At 42.1% G+C, this 19,789-nt stretch overlaps 3 protein-coding genes across 3 annotated transcripts in view; all 3 read left to right on the plus strand.

Moving 5' to 3' along the window:
• LOC105510143 (protocadherin alpha-7) overlaps positions 1-19,789 on the plus strand; it is a 180,100-nt gene that overhangs the window by 33,387 nt on the left and 126,924 nt on the right. The gene's annotated exons all lie outside the window — the stretch shown is intronic.
• On the plus strand, positions 6,914-10,950 carry LOC105510073 (protocadherin alpha-11). The gene has a single exon (XM_011939671.1). It carries the CDS (start codon positions 8,471-8,473, stop codon positions 10,901-10,903), a length of 2,433 nt encoding a protein of 810 aa, XP_011795061.1. The 5' UTR covers positions 6,914-8,470; the 3' UTR covers positions 10,904-10,950.
• PCDHA12 (protocadherin alpha 12) lies at positions 14,946-17,521 on the plus strand. The gene has a single exon (XM_011939670.1). The coding sequence runs from the start codon at positions 15,015-15,017 to the stop codon at positions 17,487-17,489; it is 2,475 nt and encodes an 824-aa protein (XP_011795060.1). The 5' UTR covers positions 14,946-15,014; the 3' UTR covers positions 17,490-17,521.

Here is a 19,789-nt window from a genome sequence, read left to right on the forward strand (position 1 = left end):
AAAAAAAAAAAAAAAAAAGAAAGAAATCGTAAACATAAACATATGCAGGAATTAGGAAACAAGAAGGTAAGTGAAATAATATGAAACCAAACGCACTTATGTTTTGAGCCACAGGATATTGTTGTTCTCCAAGAAAAGTACTTTTTAACAGAAGAAAATCAGATTATTCCTAGATCAGAAAGAAGCTCCATTGTTCCCGTGCTTTAAAAACTACAAACACCCATTAAGATCATGTGGAACCTCAGGAACAAGGAATTGAAAGGTCTCAGAGGAACTAAGTCTTTCTAGTCATGAAATATTGTTTTACTAACCTAAAGAGAGGCATGATGACAGCTACCAGACTAAGTGGCCAGGAATCCTGGAGCCTACAGCACTGGCTTCTGCTCCCTGAATTTTGTGAAGCAGGGAAGGACCAGCTCCACTATACTATCCTGGAAGAGGCCAAGGACGGCACATGACATCTTCATGGGCCCTATCGTGCAGGACCTGGGTCTGGAACTGGTGGAGCTGATACTTCACCTGTTTCAGTTGGATTCCAAAGGCTGCAGGGACCTTCTGGAGGTAAATCTGCAGAATGGCATTTTTGTGAGTTCTCTGATCGACCTCAAGGAGCTGTGTGGGAGGATCTCGGAGTGCAGCATACACCTGGAGGTGATCGTGGACAAGTTGCTACAGGTTTTCCACGTGGAGGTGAAAGTGAAGAACATTGAAGACAATCTGCCAGTGTTCTCAGCAACACAAAAGAATCTGTTTCTGAAACTAGGGCTCTTGATTCTCGTGTTTCACTAGAGGATGTCTGGGATGCCGACATCGAGGCCAATGCTCTGATGACTTACATACTGTACCCCAATGATTATTTTTCCCCGGAAATACCAACCAAGAGCAGGTAAAACCACTGGAAGGTATATTTTAAAAAGTATTTCAGATAGATAAGTCACTTCAGAGCTACTCTTGGTGCTCAAAGCAACTGATGGGGGCAAAGATGAGCTGACAGGCACCAAAGCATTACATATCACAGCGCTGGATGTAAATGATGATGCCCAGTGTTTGACAAAGCAGTCTATCATATGAAATTACTGGAAAATGCAGGCGAAGGTACACTGGTTATTAGACTTAACCCCTTGGATTTGGATGAGGGTTCAAACAGCCACATTGTTTCTTTGCAACTGATGTCTCCCCTAACATAGAAGCCCTTTTTCGCATAGATTCAGACAGTGGAGAAATAAAAGTAAATGTAAAGATAGATTTTGAGGAAACTAAATAATGAAAGATTCAAATACAGGCAGTTGACAAAGGTAATTCCCCATTGTTTGGTCACTGCACAGACTTGGTAGAAGTCTTGGACATCAATGATAGTGTTCCAGAGTTAGCAGTAAGTCGCTATCATTCCCTGTACAGGAGGACACTCCGCTGGGTACCGTAATAGCCCTAATCAGTGTAACTGACCCCAACTTCAGTGCCAAGCGACAGGTGACCCGCACCCTGACGCCTCACGTCTCTTCAAGCTGGCTTCCACCTTCAATAGGCCCTGCCGAGAACCTATTCCTTGGTGCTCCACAGCGCCCTGGACAAAGAGAGCAAATCTATCAATTGGTGGTAATCGCGCGGAATGGGGACTCGCTTTCATTGTGAGCCACAGCCATCGGGTCCGTGGAAGTGACCGAACAGTGAACCACGACGCACCGGCTTTCGGGCACCCGGAGTACATGGTGTTCGTGAAAGATAACAACCCGCGGGGCTGCCACGGCTTCGCAGTGTCCGCGCGGGACCGGTACGCGCAGAAGAACGTGCTGTTGATGGAACAGCAGGTGGGTGAGCGCGCGCTGTCTAGCCATGTGTCTGTGCACGCGGAGAGCGGCAAGCTGTACGCGCTCCAGCGACTGGACCACGAGGAGCTGGAGCTGCTGCAGTTCCAGGTGAGAGCGCGCAAAGCTGGCATGCCGCCTCTGGGCAGCAGCAGCGTGACGCTGCAGGTATTAGTGCTGGAACGACAACTTTGTCGGCGCTGCTGGCGCCTTGGGTGGGCTGGCGGCGCTGTGAGTGAGCTGGTCCCGCATTCAGTGTGTGCAGGCCACGTGGTGGCGAAGGTGCGCGCGGTGGACTCCAGCTACGACGTCTGGTTGTCACAAGAGCTGCATTTGTCAGCTGGCAGCACCCGTTCCACGTGGGGCTGTGCATGGGCGAGATCAGCACGAGTACCCTGAACAAGGCGAAAGCTACGAGCCACCGCCTGCTGGTGCTGATGAAGGACCACCGCGAGCTGGCGCTGACTGCCACCACCACCGTGGTGGTGTCGCTGGCGGAGAGCAGACAGGCGAGGAAAGTCTCATCGCACGCGTTGGCAGGCGTCGAGGTCCGGGAGGCAGCACTGGTGGATGTCAACGTGTACCTGATCATTGCCATCTGAGTGGTGTCCAGCCTCTTGGTGCTAACGTTGCTGCTGTACACGAAGCTGCGGTGCTTGGTGCCGCTCACCGAGGGCTCCTGCACGCCGGACAAGCCCACGCTGGTGTGCCTCAGCGTAGTGGGATCTGGTCTTACTTGCAGCAAAGGAGATCTTACTTCGGAGAGTGGCCGCCCAAGGTCAACCTTATGGTTTTCAGTCCTACTGTCCCCCATGGTTCAGGTTTTGGAAACGGACTTCAATAGAAAATTTTTGAGAATGTTAAGTACTGTAATCGTGGAAAGCATTTCATTCCTATTAACGTCTCCCATAGTTACATTGATAATGTTTACCGAGTTATTGTTTAATTCGATTGCTTTATTTATTTTGCATTTGCTTTTCTTTTGAGATGGTTTATTTAAAGTACATTGGGGCCGGGTGCTGTGGCTCATGCCTATTTGTAATCCGGGCACTCTGGGAGGCCAAGGCAGGAGGATCACTCGAGGTCAGGAGTTTGAGACCAGCCTGGCCTACCTGGTGAAACCCTATCTCTACTAAAGATACAAAAAAGTTAGCTGGGTGTGGTGGTGCGCACCTGTAATCCCAACTACTCAGGAGGCTGAGGCACAGGAATTGCTTGAACCCAGAAGGTGGAGGTTGCAGTGAGCCGAGATCAGGCCACTGCACTACAGCCTGGGAGACAGGGTGAAACTGTGTCTCAAAAAAAAAAAAAAAAAGTACATGGGAAGTCTAGCCATCTTCATCACGTTTTGCTACAGTCGCCATGAATATTCTTTAGGAATATTCTTCAGTTGGTAAGTATAATGATAATACTACTAATGAATTAGACTGAGTGGCTGTTTCCTATAAATGAGAAAGTTAAATCTTACAGGAAGGATCATGATGAATAACGATCCTTATGAGAAGGTCAAATCTTCTCAATTTTGAAGCAAGTTCTTTATTCCTATTCATTTTCTTATTCTGATCTGTGTCCTCCATTCCTTATTATTTTTATGTTTTCAAAAATACCATGACAATATTTAATATAATAATTATTTGAGTTTAAAACATGTTTAAATTTTTATCTTTCTATAATCTGTAAATTTATCTTTCACAAACGGTGATGAGCAGGGTTGAGGCAGCCTCGTTCACAAACAATTTTGTTTCTTCACGATCAATAGCAATCTTTTTTGAGATGGTGATTGCAGTGGGTGGAGTTTTAGCTTTGCCTTTAAAGGTGGTTTTACTTCTTAATTTTTGTCTTCAATCTTCTTATAATTTCATTTTAGTCATTGTCTTCATAATCTTCAGCTACTTCAGGTAGCCAACAATTTTGTTCTTTTTAAAGTCAGCTCTGCTTAATAACCTGTTGAACTAATAATTGCTGCTGTCCTCCAGTTTAAGTTGTTGAGCTCTTCTACTATTTTGGGAAGATTTCTTTGACCACTGATTATATTCATTTTTCTTTCATATTTGGTACCTGGCTGCATGAAAATATTTTAGGGTAAGAAAATTCACACTTATTTGGGTTTTAAGTATAAGAGAGTCTTCCCATAAATGATGAAGAGTGATACCATTGTCTGTGTTCATTAAACTGCATGGTCTTCAGAATGGCATTGCTGAGCTTGGCAGGGTGTCTCAGGCCTGTAATCCCAGCATTTTGGGAAGCCGAGAAAGGAGGATTTCTTGAGGCCAGGAGCCTGGGCAACATAGTGAGAACCCCATCTCTACCAAAAAATGTCATTGCTTTTAATAACTTAAGTATAAGAACCATGGGATATTAATAAAGGCACTTCCACTTGACAATTGTGGTGTTAATTATACCTTAGAATGTAACATTGTATACTCTTGATATATTTGATGCAAAATATTTTTTGCCTTCACACCATATTCATGTGAATTGCTTTCTTTAAAGGGATCCCAGAGAACATGTATTTATAGCTGTAAGGATGTGTATCAAATTATATGTAAAATTACTTTGCTCTTTTTGGCTCCAATTACAAATGAGATGGCCTTTAATTCTGTGTAAAGAAATAGTATATTTACTTATGGGAGGATAATCATGTTATAGATAGGGTAAAGTTAATATAAATGCTGAAAAGGAGTTAGTGGTGTCTACCTAGAAAAATAACTTCTGAGAGGATGATTTCTTTTTTTTTTTTTTTTTTGAGACAGAGTCTCGCTCTGTCACCTGGGCTGGAGTGCTGTGGCCAGATCTCAGCTCACTGCAAGCTCCGCCTCCCGGGTTCACGCCATTCTCCTGCCTCAGCCTCCCCGGTAGCTGGGACTACAGGCGCCGCCACCTCGCCCGGCTAGTTTTTTGTAGTTTTTAGTAGAGACGGCATTTCACCGTGTTAGCCAGGATGGTCTCGATCTCCTGACCTCGTGATCCGCCCGTCTCGGCCTCCCGAAGTGCTGGGATTACAGGCTTGAGCCACCGCGCCCGGCCTGAGAGGATGATTTCTATGAAGATAAACATCAAGGACATTTCAGAAAAGGGAAAACCCTGTCCTACTTTATGGTGTTGGAATTCTCTTCATCCATAGCTATAGAACAAGAGCCAACACTGATCAGTAACTTCGTAATAATAAATCACCATTGTTTGAGCAGTTTATTAATATATTTGTTAGACATCAAGTAAAGGGCTTAAATACATTATTTCATTTAATCCTTATAACAAGTTCTAAAGTACATATGACCATTCCAATCTGAAAGATAAAATAAGAGAAGCTGAGATGTTTATCTCTTTTATCCAGTGCCAGTACATGGTGGAGATATTATTCAAATGCATATCTTTCAGACTTCAGATACATTCTTTGTTCACTATAATGTAGAACTGTCTTCAGTAAGTCTTTTCTCTACTCAAACATAGTCTTGGCTAGGAAAATCAAGCACAAGCTGTGTACAGGCAAATCTTTCTTCCTGTTGTGCTTAGAAGAAACTTCATGATTGTCTTCATCATTAATTTTGTACAATGCGTGATTGAGATGGCACTAAATTTTTTTATGTTAAGTGATTTTTTTCTTATAAGAGTTCATGATCATCATTATCATTTGTTTTAATCAATGCCACATTGAGATAGGTATTTTGGTTATGTAATTATTAAATAATTAAGAGTTGCTCTATAAGAACTATGTGTCTGTTGTTTGGAAGTGATATAAGTAAGAATCATTTAACATGTAAGAAAAGTCAGAAAACTGTGGTTTCCAATATCCTTGTGGAACACCCAAACTAAACACTATATACCAAAAATGACACCCTTCTTTCGTTACTGTGAATAAAGACAGTGTTTGGGACAAGTATAGTTGTTGATATTATTATTTCAGGGACCCTAAACATGGCCAAAGGACTCAAGAAATGTTTACAATATTGCATACTTCAATAACAATTTTAGAGACATAGATTCCCATGAAAATCTTCAAATGTGTGTAGGTCTTTCAGTCTTCCTCAGTCTTACTGTTGGCTGGGAAGCTTGTACCAACTGACAAACGATTTGTGACCAAATAACTGTTTTTACTTGACTAAGCCATGATAGAGCAGAATTAGCATTACTGAGTAAATCCTATAATTTTGTTAATACAGTGGTTGGATAATGTAATTCTAATCTGTTGATTTTGGAGAACCTCCTGGTGTTCTGACAGCCATATCAAAATTTATTTAGGTGTTTTCAAGAAATAATAGTGCCAGGTCTGTTATAGAATATCAGTGGATGATGTGCACTAGTAAGACATTAAACTATGCACTCTAATACATATATGACTAACAGGACATACAGGCAGATTGTATGTCCTGATTGATATAGTAAAAGTAAGGCACAAAGTTCCTTAATCTTCAATTGATTTTACAAAATCAGTTAACAATAACTGTATTGAAATGACTTCTTGGCATTAGCCTATACCCAGATATTAGGCTGATCCTCAAAGATGAGTTCAAAGGGAGCATAATCTCTTCACTAAGGGCTGGTTGAGATGGTGACACCTGAAATATCACAGCCAAAATGCAAAAGATGGGTCATTGATTCATAAACTATATCAAACTCTATTATGACTTGGTGTTTGTTCAGTACTACTTTATATATTCACAAAATACTATATCTTTGGAAATTAATACCTAAATTAACATTTTGTTTTAATTCAAATATGTGATATTATCATCTTTCCAGGGTAAACCTTCTCAGGTTCATTTTCCTACCTTGGAAGACTCTACATTCCATATAACATCTTCATCCCCAATTCCCATAATAAGGTGATTGAGGATCTGTTATTTCCTTTTGTTCAAAATAAACCTGATGTACTTCAAATATCAAGTTGAATATACTGTCATCTGGTCTAATGTTCTATTTTGATTAGAGGCTACTATGATTGATTATTTTACAGATGCATGATGGAACTAACTGTCATAAAAGTTGATATGTCTCCTTTAATTTTTTAATACAGAATTTTACATTCATCTTAATTAGAGTTCTAGTGTTATGACAACATTGGGAAAAGAGTAAATATGAAAAAAGTAGAACAAAATCTCAAATTAATAGTTGAATATATATAAAATATTAGCATACACATATGATAACTTTTTCATATGTCATTGCAGTATTTTTAGATTGGAGATAAACCATCAAAACTATACAACAAAATATTTAACCTAGAGTGGTATTTATTTGAAATCACTTTCTACTCTAAAATTTTGTGGCATCTTCTTTTTTTCCTCCTAAATCCTAAGAGTATATGAAAAGACAAAGAAAATTCAAGCAAATTACAACTTCAGGCAATGAAAACTCTCATAAGCAATTCCTGTATTTTACTCAGTATTTTCTATGAAATTCCATTTCCACAAACACTAAGGTAATTTACCATTTAGTTGAATTGTTTGATTAATTTTCTATGTTTTAAGCCCAATATCAGGTACTTAGAGAAGATATTATTAAAAATCACGTCTCTTGTTTTCCATGAACTTATGCTCTCAAACCCAAAATTCTTTAAACAAGAAACAAACTATTTTCATGAATATAACTGAATTAGGTTAAGGAAACCAATGTTGGTGACTTGGAAATACCAATATGGCACAAAGATGTTCAGGGTGATTTTATTTATTTTATCGAATGATACTAAAATTTATTTTATAGTTGAAAAGCCTATTTCTGTCATATCATTGACTCTATTAAATAAAGTGATCAATTTTGATATCTCATATTATGCTACTATGGCTTACATTAGAAATAATAAATGTCAAATAAAAATTCATCTAGATCAATAGACTTTTCCTTTGTGAATCCTTTTCTAAAACTACCAAGTTTGAGAATATGAATATACTTGTTTAAATAACAAGTATATGAATATACTTGTTTAAATAACAGTAAAGAATCAGAACTATAGAAAATAGGTATAAAAAGGCAAGCCCACAGAGATGAGAATAGATCATGTGGAACATAAAGACTAAAGAGCTGCTTTTATAAAACTTCAATTTTTTCTTTGAGTTCCGTAGCAGCCAAAGTAACAAGGGAGACTGAAAGTAAAACAATTCAAATTTGATAATATTTTTATATGAGGAACAACACTTTCAGGAAATGTTTAGCCCTAGTTTTTCATGAGGCCACGTTAACAACTGAATTCTCTTTCTCTCTCACTCTCTCAGTGTATATGTATTTTAGATAAGTAAAAGAACAATTTTATAATGCTGTCAAACATAGACACAATAATTTAAATTTGACGTTAATCAAGAAATAAAATGCCATTTCCATATATATTGAGTTTCATTACGACTTATAATCTGAATATTCCATAAATAAGCACGTTGGAAATATTTAGTGGAAGAAACCCAAAACACGTGAAATTCTATGGTGGTAAATGTAGTGCACAGTACTCACAGTTTTAGGCGCAAGGTGTCGCTCTTTACTTGGTGGAAAGTTCATTCAAGTGTTGCTCTGAATAGTCAGGCACTCGCATACAAAGGGACTCCATCGTACCGGATGCCACCGTTTAAGGAGCCTTTGAAACTTCTCAAGAATTCAGCGAGATTTTTAACCTGAAACTGAAGAATCTGGTACTGTAAGTGTAAAGAAGCTTATTTTGGAATCCAATTTCGTATGCGATGTTTGGTTTTCAGAGAAGGGGATTGGGCCCCCCACGACTGCTGCTCTGGCTTCTCTTCCTCGAATTCTGGGAGATGGGAAGCGGCCAGCTCCACTACTCCGTCTACGAGGAGTCCAAACACGGCACTTTCGTGGGCCGCATCGCGCAGGACCTGGGGCTGGAGCTGGCGGAGCTGGTGCCGCGCCTGTTCCGGGTGGCGTCCAAAACACGTGGGGACCTTCTGGAGGTAAATCTGCAGAATGGCATTTTGTTTGTGAATTCTCGGATCGACCGCGAGGAGTTGTGCGGGCAAAGCGCGGAGTGCAGCATCCACCTGGAGGTGATAGTGGATAGGCCGCTGCAGGTTTTCCATGTGAACGTGGAGGTGAAGGACATTAATGATAACCCGCCGGTGTTCTCGCTCAGAGAACAAAAGCTGCTGATAGCGGAATCTAAGCAATCGGACTCGCGTTTTCCACTAGAGGGAGCTTCTGATGCTGATATTGAAGAGAATGCTCTATTGACCTACAGGCTAAGTCAAAATGAGTATTTTTCTTTAGATTCACCAACAAATAGTAAGCAGATTAAAAGACTGTCACTTATTTTAAAGAAGTCTCTGGATAGAGAGAAAACTCCGGAACTTAATTTGCTACTAACGGCTACAGACGGGGGAAAACCGGAGCTTACTGGCACTGTTCAGTTGTTAGTCCAAGTCTTGGATGTCAACGACAATGATCCAGAGTTTGATAAATCAGAATACAAGGTGAGCCTTATGGAAAACGCTGCTAAAGAAACTCTTGTGATAAAACTAAACGCCACAGACCGAGATGAGGGAGTCAACGGAGAGTTAACATACTCCTTAATGTCAATTAAGCCCAATGGAAGACCCTTATTTACACTAGATCAAAATAATGGAGAAGTGAGGGTCAATGGAATTTTAGATTATGAAGAAAACAAGTTTTATAACATTGAAGTACAGGCTACAGATAAGGGGACTCCCCCAATGGCAGGTCACTGTACAGTCTGGGTGGAAATCTTGGACACTAACGATAACTCTCCTGAAGTCACCGTGACTTCCGTGTCCCTCGCAATACGAGAGGACACTCATCCCAGCACGGTCATTGCCCTGATCAGCGTGTCTGACCGTGACTCAGGTGTCAACGGGCAGGTGACCTGCTCTCTGACTCTCCATGTCCCCTTCAAGCTGGTGTCCACCTTCAAGAATTACTACTCGTTGGTGCTGGACAGCGCCCTGGACCGCGAGAGCGTGTCGACCTATGAACTGGTGGTAACCGCGCGGGATGGGGGCTCGCCTTCGCTGTGGGCGACGGCCAGGGTATCCGTGGAGGTGGCCGACGTGAACGACAACGCACCTGCGTTCGCACAGCCCGAGTACACGGTGTTCGTGAAGGAGAACAACCCGCCGGGCTGCCACATCTTCACGGTGTCTGCGCGGGACGCGGACGCGCAGGAGAACGCGCTGGTGTCCTACTCGCTGGTGGAGGGGCGGGTGGGCGAGCGCGCGCTGTCGAGCTACGTGTCGGTGCACGCGGAGAGCGGCAAAGTGTACGCTCTGCAACCGCTGGACCACGAGGAGCTGGAGTTGCTGCAGTTCCAAGTGAGCGCGCGTGACGCTGGCGTGCCGTCTCTGGGCAGCAACATGACGCTGCAGGTGTTCGTGCTGGATGAGAACGACAACGCACCGACACTGCTGGCGACTCGGGCTGGCAGCGCGGGAGGCGCAGTTAACCAGCTAGTACCGCGGTCGGTGGGTGCGGGCCACGTGGTGGCGAAAGTGCGCGCAGTAGATGCGGACTCAGGCTACAATGCGTGGCTTTCATATGAATTGCAGCCGGCGGTGGTCGGCTCGCGCATCCCGTTCCGCGTGGGGCTGTACACGGGCGAGATCAGCACAACGCGTGCCCTGGATGAGGTGGACTCACCGCGCCACCAACTTCTGGTGCTGGTGAAGGACCACGGTGAGCCGGCGCTGACGGCCACGGCCACCGTGCTGGTGTCGTTGGTGGAAACCGGACAGGCGCCAAAGATCTCTTCGCAGGCTTTGGTGGGCGCCGCGAGCCCAGAGGCTGCGCTGTTGGATGTCAACGTGTACCTGATCGTCGCCATTTGCGCGGTGTCCAGCCTGCTGGTGCTCACGCTGCTGCTGTATACTGCGCTGCGGTGCTCGGTGAGGCCCACTGAGGGCGCGTGCGGGCCGGGCAAGCCCACTCTGGTGTGCTCCCGCGCGGTGGGAAGCTGGTCGCACTCGCAGCAGAGGCAGCAGAGGGCGTGCTCTGGGGAGGGCCCACCTAAGACCGACCTCATGGCTTTCAGCCCCAGTCTTCCTCTAGGTCTGAATAAAGAGGAGAAAGGGGAAAGACAGGAACCAGGGTCAAATCACCCCGGACAGGTGAGTTTTCTACAGATTCCACCTATCAGAAAGTGTATGTGAAATTATTTAAAATCCAGTGTTTTTCACGGATTTTTTAAGGGAAAGTTTTATGATCAGTATTTTGAATATTGTTTTTGATAACAACGTCTGTTCATGAAATGCCAAATGATACACATCTTCAGTCTTAGTCATATGAATAATCCGGCTTCTTTAACCAATAAATGTACTATTTCTCTTAATATTTGGTTAGCAAATATTAAAAGAAATGAGATGCAAGAATGACTCTTCTGTAGTCACTTGAGTAGAAATAATTACTATTTTCACTAAAGTACCCATGCCCCTTCATCTCTAAACTTCAGTTATGGCCATAATAACTAAGGATTATTTAAATTTGCTCATCTTTGTCTTTTAGTAGATTTTTGCCTTGATATTTCCACATTGTTAGATCAATTAGCTTTGTTTTTCTAAAGGGAGGAGGTCTTCCCATGATGTCCAGGTTGGAATGCACTGGTTATTCACAGGTGACCACTCAAAGGATTCTCCCACTTCAGCCTCCAGAGTAGCTGGGAATGCAGTGCCACTGCACTTAGTCCATTGGCTTTTCTAACTTCAGGCTTGTATCAAAACTGGAATACTCCATTAGTATGACATGATTTACTTTTTTTATTTTTACAGTGTTAAACATTCATCATAAATTTATTATATATGAAACAATCTTTACTTTTGTCTTTATTCCTGTGATAATACTTGTTGTCATATTGTTTGAAGAAAAAAGTTAAGCCTTGCATTCTTATATGCTGCTTTATGGAAATAATATAACTAAAATTCTACATGTTCTTGCCAGGCAAAGTGGCTCAGGCCTGTAATCCCAGCTATTCGGGAGGCTGAGGCAGGAGGACTGCTTGAGCCCAAGAGTTAGAGGCCTGCCTAGACAGCATAGCGAGATCCTGTCTCTACAAAAAATTTAAAAATTAGCCAGACCTAGTGGTGCACGCTTGTAGTCCCAGTTTCTTGGGAGATTGACATGAGAGGGTCCCCTGAACCCAGGGGTTCAGGGCTGCAGTGAGCTATCATCGTGAGACCCCCATCGGAAAAAATAATTTTTGTTTTTTGCCTGTTCTTGATTTTGTTTCATGCAAAGGCAAGAGATTTGTCAACTTTTGGATACTCAAACAAAATGGCATGATTTATGATTCCAAAGGAAACTAGGGAAATAAAATTATTCAAATTATCCAGACATGCTAAAGACATGCATATAGGGCTATATTATCTACAATATATGCTAGCTGGCATTCTTCCATAAGTTTTTCAGATTCATCTAGCAGAGAAAAAATTAAATATATTAACGTGAGTACCTACTGACAATTTTTCATTCACCTCACATTTTAACTACTCTATCTTGTAATGTCTTATCTCTAATGTTTTTGAAATTTTCTTTCCACATGGTATCACTCCATCTGAAGATTTGAGCAAAGATCATTTAATTCTGAGTCATTCTTCGTATTTAGTTATTCTTACTACACGTAGAGTGGTGGAATTACAGACTTTCTTGAGAATCATATCTAGTTATTTCCCCCCTTATAGATGCATAACATACCATTTGGCACAATATTCAAAGAGTCTGTGCTGAAGCCTATTCATAGGCTTTAGATCAAGAACTTTTGTACCTTAGTATTCATTGGCTAAAAACATTCTTTAAGTATTAAAGAGAAGGCAACAAGATAAAAATATAAAATATTTCAGACTCAAAAGTGATTAAACCATCATACCACTTATGAAACTTTACAAGTATAATAAATGTGAATATTAGATAAGGAATACATTATCCATCTCCAGATAAAGTTTTGTAATAACTCAAGAACTTTTAAAGACTTGGGAACATTTTCAGCGCAGGTTAATATTTTGTAAATTATTTTATATCACATAAATAACCAATTTGCATTTTAGATAATTTAGATTACTTGGACTGATTTCTGAAAAGTTGTGTCTTTTATATTTATTCTTAATGCCAAGATTGCATTCTATGGTATAAAATTATAATTTCAATTTATTTTCTAGTTTGGTTGTTTAAGTATTAAGCTGAACTTAAATGTTCCTATTGGCTTAACAATTTGTTTAGGTCAAAGAGTGAGTGAGAACTACATAATACACTATTATTATTTGTTTATTTTTTTTTTTTAATTTTTTTTTTGAGGCGGAGTCTCGCTCTGTCGCCCGGACTGGAGTGCAGTGGCCGGATCTCAGCTCACTGCAAGCTCCGCCTCCTGGGTTTACGCCATTCTCCTGCCTCAGCCTCCCGAGTAGCTGGGACTACAGGCGCCCGCCACCTTGCCCGGCTCGTTTTTGTATTTTTAGTAGAGACGGGGTTTCACCATGATAGCCAGGATGGTCTCGATCTCCTGACCTCGTGATCCGCCCGTCTCGGCCTCCCAAAGTGCTGGGATTACAGGCTTGAGCCACCGCGCCCGGCCTGTTTATTTCTGAGATAGAGTCTTGATCTATCACCCAGGTTGGAGTGCAGTGGTGTGATCTCGGCTCACTGCAATCTCCACCTCCCGTGTTCAAGTGATTCTCTGAGTAGCTGGGACTACAGGCATGCACTACCACTTCTGTCTAATTTTTGTATTTTTAGTAGAGACGGGTTTTCACCATGTTGGCCAGGCTGGTCTTGAACTCCTGACCTCAAGTGATCTGCCTGCCTCAGCCTCCCAAAGTGCTGGGATTACAGGTATAAGTCACTGCACCCAGCCTATTTTTAAAATTAAAGTTCCTTAGCTCGTATGGTACCTTGACTACTTTTGAAAATGAAAAATAGGAAAGAAATTTGGTGGTAATATTAGACAATTTAAATAATTAGCCTGATGGCATCAAAATTCAAATATATTTTTAATTACTTAACGTTTTATAGTTGATTTAAGTTATCTTATACTTGTAGAGCCATTCTTGGTTATTCTTTCCTGGTTTTGTAAAGGTGTCATATTTCAGTTGCCTTTATTATTATATGTAATAGGAACGAATTGCATCAAATTATTGGTTTAAAGATTTTGACTTTGAGTATTAGTAGACTTACAAAATCTATGTGTAGTTGTTCACAATGAGTTGTAGGATCTTATCTGTGTTTTGTTTTCTCTTAAAGCTGATTTTGAATTAACGAATAAACTCACTAAAGGTCATTTGATTCCCCCTTGCATCACAGTCACTATTCTGATTTTCTGAAGAGAAGCATGTCCTAACTACTAAATGACCTATAGGTGAAGATTTAGAGAAAAAGCAAACGGTTGATATCAAGTTCACATTATCTTGACTTGAGTCAATGAGATTAGGCTTCAAAACCTTTTAAGAGATCTTTCTCATATTAGTGCTCCATTGTTACTTTGGGATAGCGTGAAATTTGGAGGTTTCAATAAAACATTTAACATGAAAGTGCTTTACTTTTGCTAGAGTAAAACTTTCCAGAATCTATTCCTGAGATTTGTTTTAACATGTTATGGAAATGAGAGCAGTTATGTGAAAAGTTGTTACATTCAAACATCAAGGAACCAAAAGCAATAACACTCTCCATATTTATGATTAATTCTAACTTTCATCAGATTTATGAATAAGACAATTTATATAAGTGAAATATTGTTTGGTATTAGACGTTTTAGTTTCTTATCCTTTGTTAAATACAAAATTCCTAACTTTCTCTAAAAGCTTATGATGGAGTGCTTGTGAAGGTTAAAAGTTACTGAAACAGTGTGAATTGCAAGCTATATAAGGGCAGAGGTGATGTATGTTATTCTGTATATCATTTTCCATGATAAAGTGTAGCTTCTAATCTACCGTATTTGAAAGATTTCTACTTTTAAGCAGAAAACATTTTTAAACTACAGTGTAATAAAATTGTTGATGTTTTGTTACTATCATGTGTATTAACTAAACCCGCATTTATAAATTATCCGTGAAAAATATCCGAAAGTCGAAACAACAGAATTTAGAGAGTAACCCAGAAAGTGGCTAAACCGAAAAGAACTTCAGGATCTTTCTTGCACTTACATAATCGGTCACATGATGTCGCTCTACACTCAAAAGGTGAAACAGGAAAATTTTTTTCTCCGCACCCACATTCCAACCATTCACGGAATAGGATCGACTCCATATTGACTGTGATGCTGGAAAAAATTTACTAAATATGTACTTACAGAAAAGGGTGACTGCTTATGAAATACCTCAGGCAGGCGATCCCTTAAAACTGACTGTCCCAACTCAGAGGCCCTCATTTTCTGCAATGGTGATTATCCGGCCAAGAGGGTCGGGATCTCAGCGTCTGCTGCTCTCGCTTCTGCTCTTCGCAGCCTGGGAGGTGGGGAGCAGCCAGCTCCACTACTCCGTCTACGAGGAGTCCAAACACGGCACCTTCGTGGGCCGCATCGCGCAGGACCTGGGGCTGGAGCTGGCGGAGCTGGTGCCGCGCCTGTTCCGAGTGGCGTCCAAAACACACGGGGACCTTCTGGAGGTAAATCTGCAGAATGGCATTTTGTTTGTGAATTCTCGGATCGACCGCGAGAAGCTGTGCGGGAGGAGCGCGGAGTGCAGCATCCACCTGGAGGTGATCGTGGACAGGCCGCTGCAGGTTTTCCATGTGGACGTGGAGGTAAAGGACATTAACGACAACCCGCCGGTGTTCAGAGAAAGGGAACAAAAGGTACCTGTTTCTGAATCTGCGCCTCTGGACTCTCATTTTCCTCTAGAGGGCGCTTCTGATGCGGATATCGGCGTCAACTCTCTTTTGACCTATGCGTTAAGTCTAAATGAGCATTTTGAGCTTAAAATAAAAACAAAAAAAGATAAAAGTGTATTGCCTGAATTAGTTCTTCGGAAGTTATTGGACAGAGAAAAGACGCCAAAACTCAGTTTCTTGCTGATGGTAATCGATGGCGGTAAACCAGAACTAACAGGGTCTGTTCGGATTCAAATAACCGTCCTGGATGTGAATGACAATGGTCCGGCATTTGATAAGCCCAGCTATAGAGTGGTGTTGTCTGAAAATGTCCAAAACGACACAAGAGTGATCCAACTAAACGCTTCCGATCCAGACGAAGGACTTAATGGAGAAGTTTCCTATGGGATGAAAATGATTTTGCCAGTGAGTGAGAAATGTATGTTTTCAATAAATCCAGACACAGGTGAAATTAGAATTTATGGTGAACTGGATTTTGAAGAAAATAATGCCTATGAAATTCAGGTTAACGCCATTGATAAAGGTATTCCTTCCATGGCAGGTCACAGTATGGTCCTGGTGGAAGTTCTGGACGTGAATGACAATGTCCCTGAAGTAATGATTACTTCACTGTCACTCCCTGTACAAGAGGATGCTCAGGTGGGTACCGTCATTGCCCTGATTAGCGTGTCGGATCGTGACTCTGGAGTCAATGGACAGGTTATCTGCTCACTGACACCTCATGTTCCCTTCAAGCTGGTGTCCACCTACAAGAATTACTACTCATTGGTGCTGGACAGCGCCCTGGACCGCGAGAGCGTGTCTGCCTATGAGCTGGTGGTTACCGTGCGGGATGGGGGCTCGCCTTCGCTGTGGGCCACGGCCAGCGTGTCCGTGGGTGTGGCCGACGTGAACGACAACGCGCCGGCGTTCGCGCAGCCCGAGTATACCGTGTTCGTGAAGGAGAACAACCCGCCGGGCTGCCACATCTTCACGGTGTCTGCGCAGGACGCGGACGCGCAGGAGAACGCGCTGGTGTCCTATTCGCTGGTGGAGCGGAGGGTGGGCGAGCGCGCGCTGTCGAGCTACGTGTCGGTGCACGCGGAGAGCGGCAAGGTGTACGCACTACAGCCGCTGGACCATGAGGAGCTGGAGTTGCTGCAGTTTCAGGTGAGCGCGCGCGACGCGGGCGTGCCGCCTCTGGGCAGCAACATGACGCTGCAGGTGTTCGTGCTGGATGAGAACGACAATGCGCCGGCACTGCTGGCGACTCGGGCTGGCAGCGCGGGCGGCGCAGTTAGCGAGCTGGTACCGCGGTCGGTGGGTGCGGGCCACGTGGTGGCGAAAGTGCGCGCAGTGGACGCTGACTCCGGCTATAACGCTTGGCTGTCCTACGAGTTGCAACCCGCGGCAGGTGGCGCGCGCATCCCGTTCCGCGTGGGGCTGTACACTGGCGAGATCAGCACCACACGCATCCTGGACGAGGCGGACGCTCAGCGCCACCGCCTGCTGGTGCTGGTGAAGGACCACGGTGAGCCCGCGCTGACGGCCACGGCCACGGTGCTGGTGTCGCTGGTGGAGAACGGTCAGACGCCAAAGGCGTCGTCGCGGGCCTCAGTGGGCGCTGTGGGTCCCGAAGCGGCTCTGGTGGACATCAACGTGTACCTGATCATCGCCATCTGTGCAGTGTCCAGCCTGCTGGTGCTCACATTGCTGCTGTACACTGCGCTGCGGTGCTCAGCGCCTCCCACCATGAGCCAGTGCTCGCTGGGCAAGCCCACTCTGGTGTACTCCAGCGCCATGGGGAGTTGGTCTTACTCGCAGCAGAGGAGGCAGAGGGTGTGCTCTGGAGAGGGCCCGCCCAAGACGGACCTCATGGCCTTCAGCCCAAGCCTTCAGCTGTCTCGAGAAGATTGTTTAAATCCTCCCAGTGAAGTAAGTTATTAATATTATTTAGATATATTTGTTTCCTTGAAGAACTTCCGTTTAGGTTATAACTACATTCTCTTGGTTTTCTTTGTGATTTTATCCTTTAAACTATCGAATGTCTCATTTTTCTTCGTCATTCTTACTCATTTTAACTTTTATGTATTTGTCTAATATTTACGAAGGAAATATGTAGATACAATGGAGGCCATGGAGCACCACACTTAATATTTTTCTTTTTCTATAATATTTTATATGACTGATTAACTTTGAAAAATAATACTATGTTAGATTAAAAACTGGCCAGATGTTTGATAACTTAAAATTTTATTTTAATTTGTTCATTATTCAAGATTACAGGTGAGTTGCAAGAATGGTACAAAAAGTTACTAGATACCATTAATGGATTCTTTAACTCTTCCTCACGTGCTTAGGGTTTTAAAACAGCCTTCTTGATCACTATTCTAATTTCAGTACAATCTAGATATTTTCACATCATATTCCAGGTATTATCACAATAATATAAACATATGTCTGATATATGATGAATGATTTTCTTCATTTCTCACACAATACCTTCAATATTTCAAGTAGGAATAGCTATTGTACTATTCTTATTTACATGAAATATAGTAAAATCATTTCTCAATTTAAAAATATTTAACCATCTGTACCATACAGTACAGTTAGCAATCAACTGTGGCTCAAACCCGGTTTTGGATAATCCCAAACTTACCATAGTATACCACTGCACTGTGCCTGTTACCAAGTGAATCTTCTAATGTGCATTTTACATGTTTTAACTTTCTATTTCTACAAAAGTATCCAGAGGCTTCTCTTTAACCAGGGAATAAAATCTTACATATGCCAGCCTGGTAGTAAAGGCATTAAAATTTCCAGCCTTATGTCTACTTTCTTACATATCTTTAGTTTAGGATCTGGAATATAGTATACGTTCAATCACTTTTTTAAAACATATAGGGATCTTGCTATGTTGCACAGGCTGGACTAGAACTTCTAGGTTCAAGTGATCCTCCATTTCAACCCTCCAAGTAGCTGGGACTACAGGCAGGCTCCACCACTCCCAGTTTCAATCAGTAATTTTAAATAAATATATGGTATTGAAATGTATTACCTGGGCATTCCTCTCTATCTTAGAAATGGGAGTAAGCCCTAGAAATCAGATGTTTTATTGAAGAGTGTCTTGAAAGATAGATAACATTTTACCAAGAAAGTGTTACAGATGGGGAGATAAGTATGAACAACTGCACAGTATATGGTGATAAATGTGTACTTGAAGGATTAGAGCAGGGGAGATTGTGAAGGCAGGAAAGCGATTTCTTTTTTAATAAATTGGGTATCAAGTAATGGAGACTTAAATTATGGCAGTAGAAATGAATTGAAAAAGACAAGCGGCATTGACAAAGTAGAAGCAGCCAAATAATGACAGACTCAATACAAATGATAAGAGAAAAACAAAAGTAGAAGGTGACTCTCACTTTTTTAGTTTGTTCAACTGAGAAGATGAGATTGCCATTAACCAACTTGCAGAACAGTGTTGGAGAAACAGTTTATGCGTGTTTGAGTAGGTAGGGAATGGAGATGAACATTTAAGAAAATGTTACTTTGAGGTCCTAAGAGAATACCATTGTGATTGGAAATATGGGTCTGGATCTCAGAAGAGTTTATTGATATAGATTTTAGGAACAACTCCTTTAGGGAAAAAATAAATCTATGAAAGAATAAAATTGTCAAGATGGACATTTGAAAAGTGAAAAACAATGTGTCCAGGCACTTAGGTGGGTAAGTGTGTCACTTCCTGTGGCTGCTATAAAAAATGACCACAAACTGGGTGCTGTAAAACAACAAAAGTTTATTATGTCTCAGTATGAGAGACTAGAAGTCCAAAATCAAGGTGTTGTCAGGGCTATACACTCTTTGGAGGTCCCAGGGAAGAATCTGGTTTTTGTTTCTTCCAGTTTCTGATGGTTGTTGGTGTTCCTTGGCTTGTGGCTGAAGCACTCCAATCTCAGCCTTCTCAGCCTTCATGGTCACATTGCCTCCTCCTCTCCATGTCTCTCTCTTTGTGTTGGTTTTACAAAGTTACATGTGATTGTATTTAGAGCCCATCTGGATAATCCAGGATGAAGTCCTTTCAAGATCCTTAACTTAATCATATCATTCACCAAATAAAGTAAAATCCACAGGTTCCAGGGATTGAAATGTGGGCATAACTTTCTGGGGACCACAATTCAACCTATTATAGTAGGCTTAAAATCATAGGAGGATAGACAACAGGAAGCTGAAATAAAGCTCAAAGT

The sequence above is a fragment of the Colobus angolensis genome, unplaced genomic scaffold (assembly GCF_000951035.1).
Source record: "Colobus angolensis palliatus isolate OR3802 unplaced genomic scaffold, Cang.pa_1.0 Scaffold183, whole genome shotgun sequence".
NCBI classification, from domain to species: domain Eukaryota; kingdom Metazoa; phylum Chordata; class Mammalia; order Primates; family Cercopithecidae; genus Colobus; species Colobus angolensis.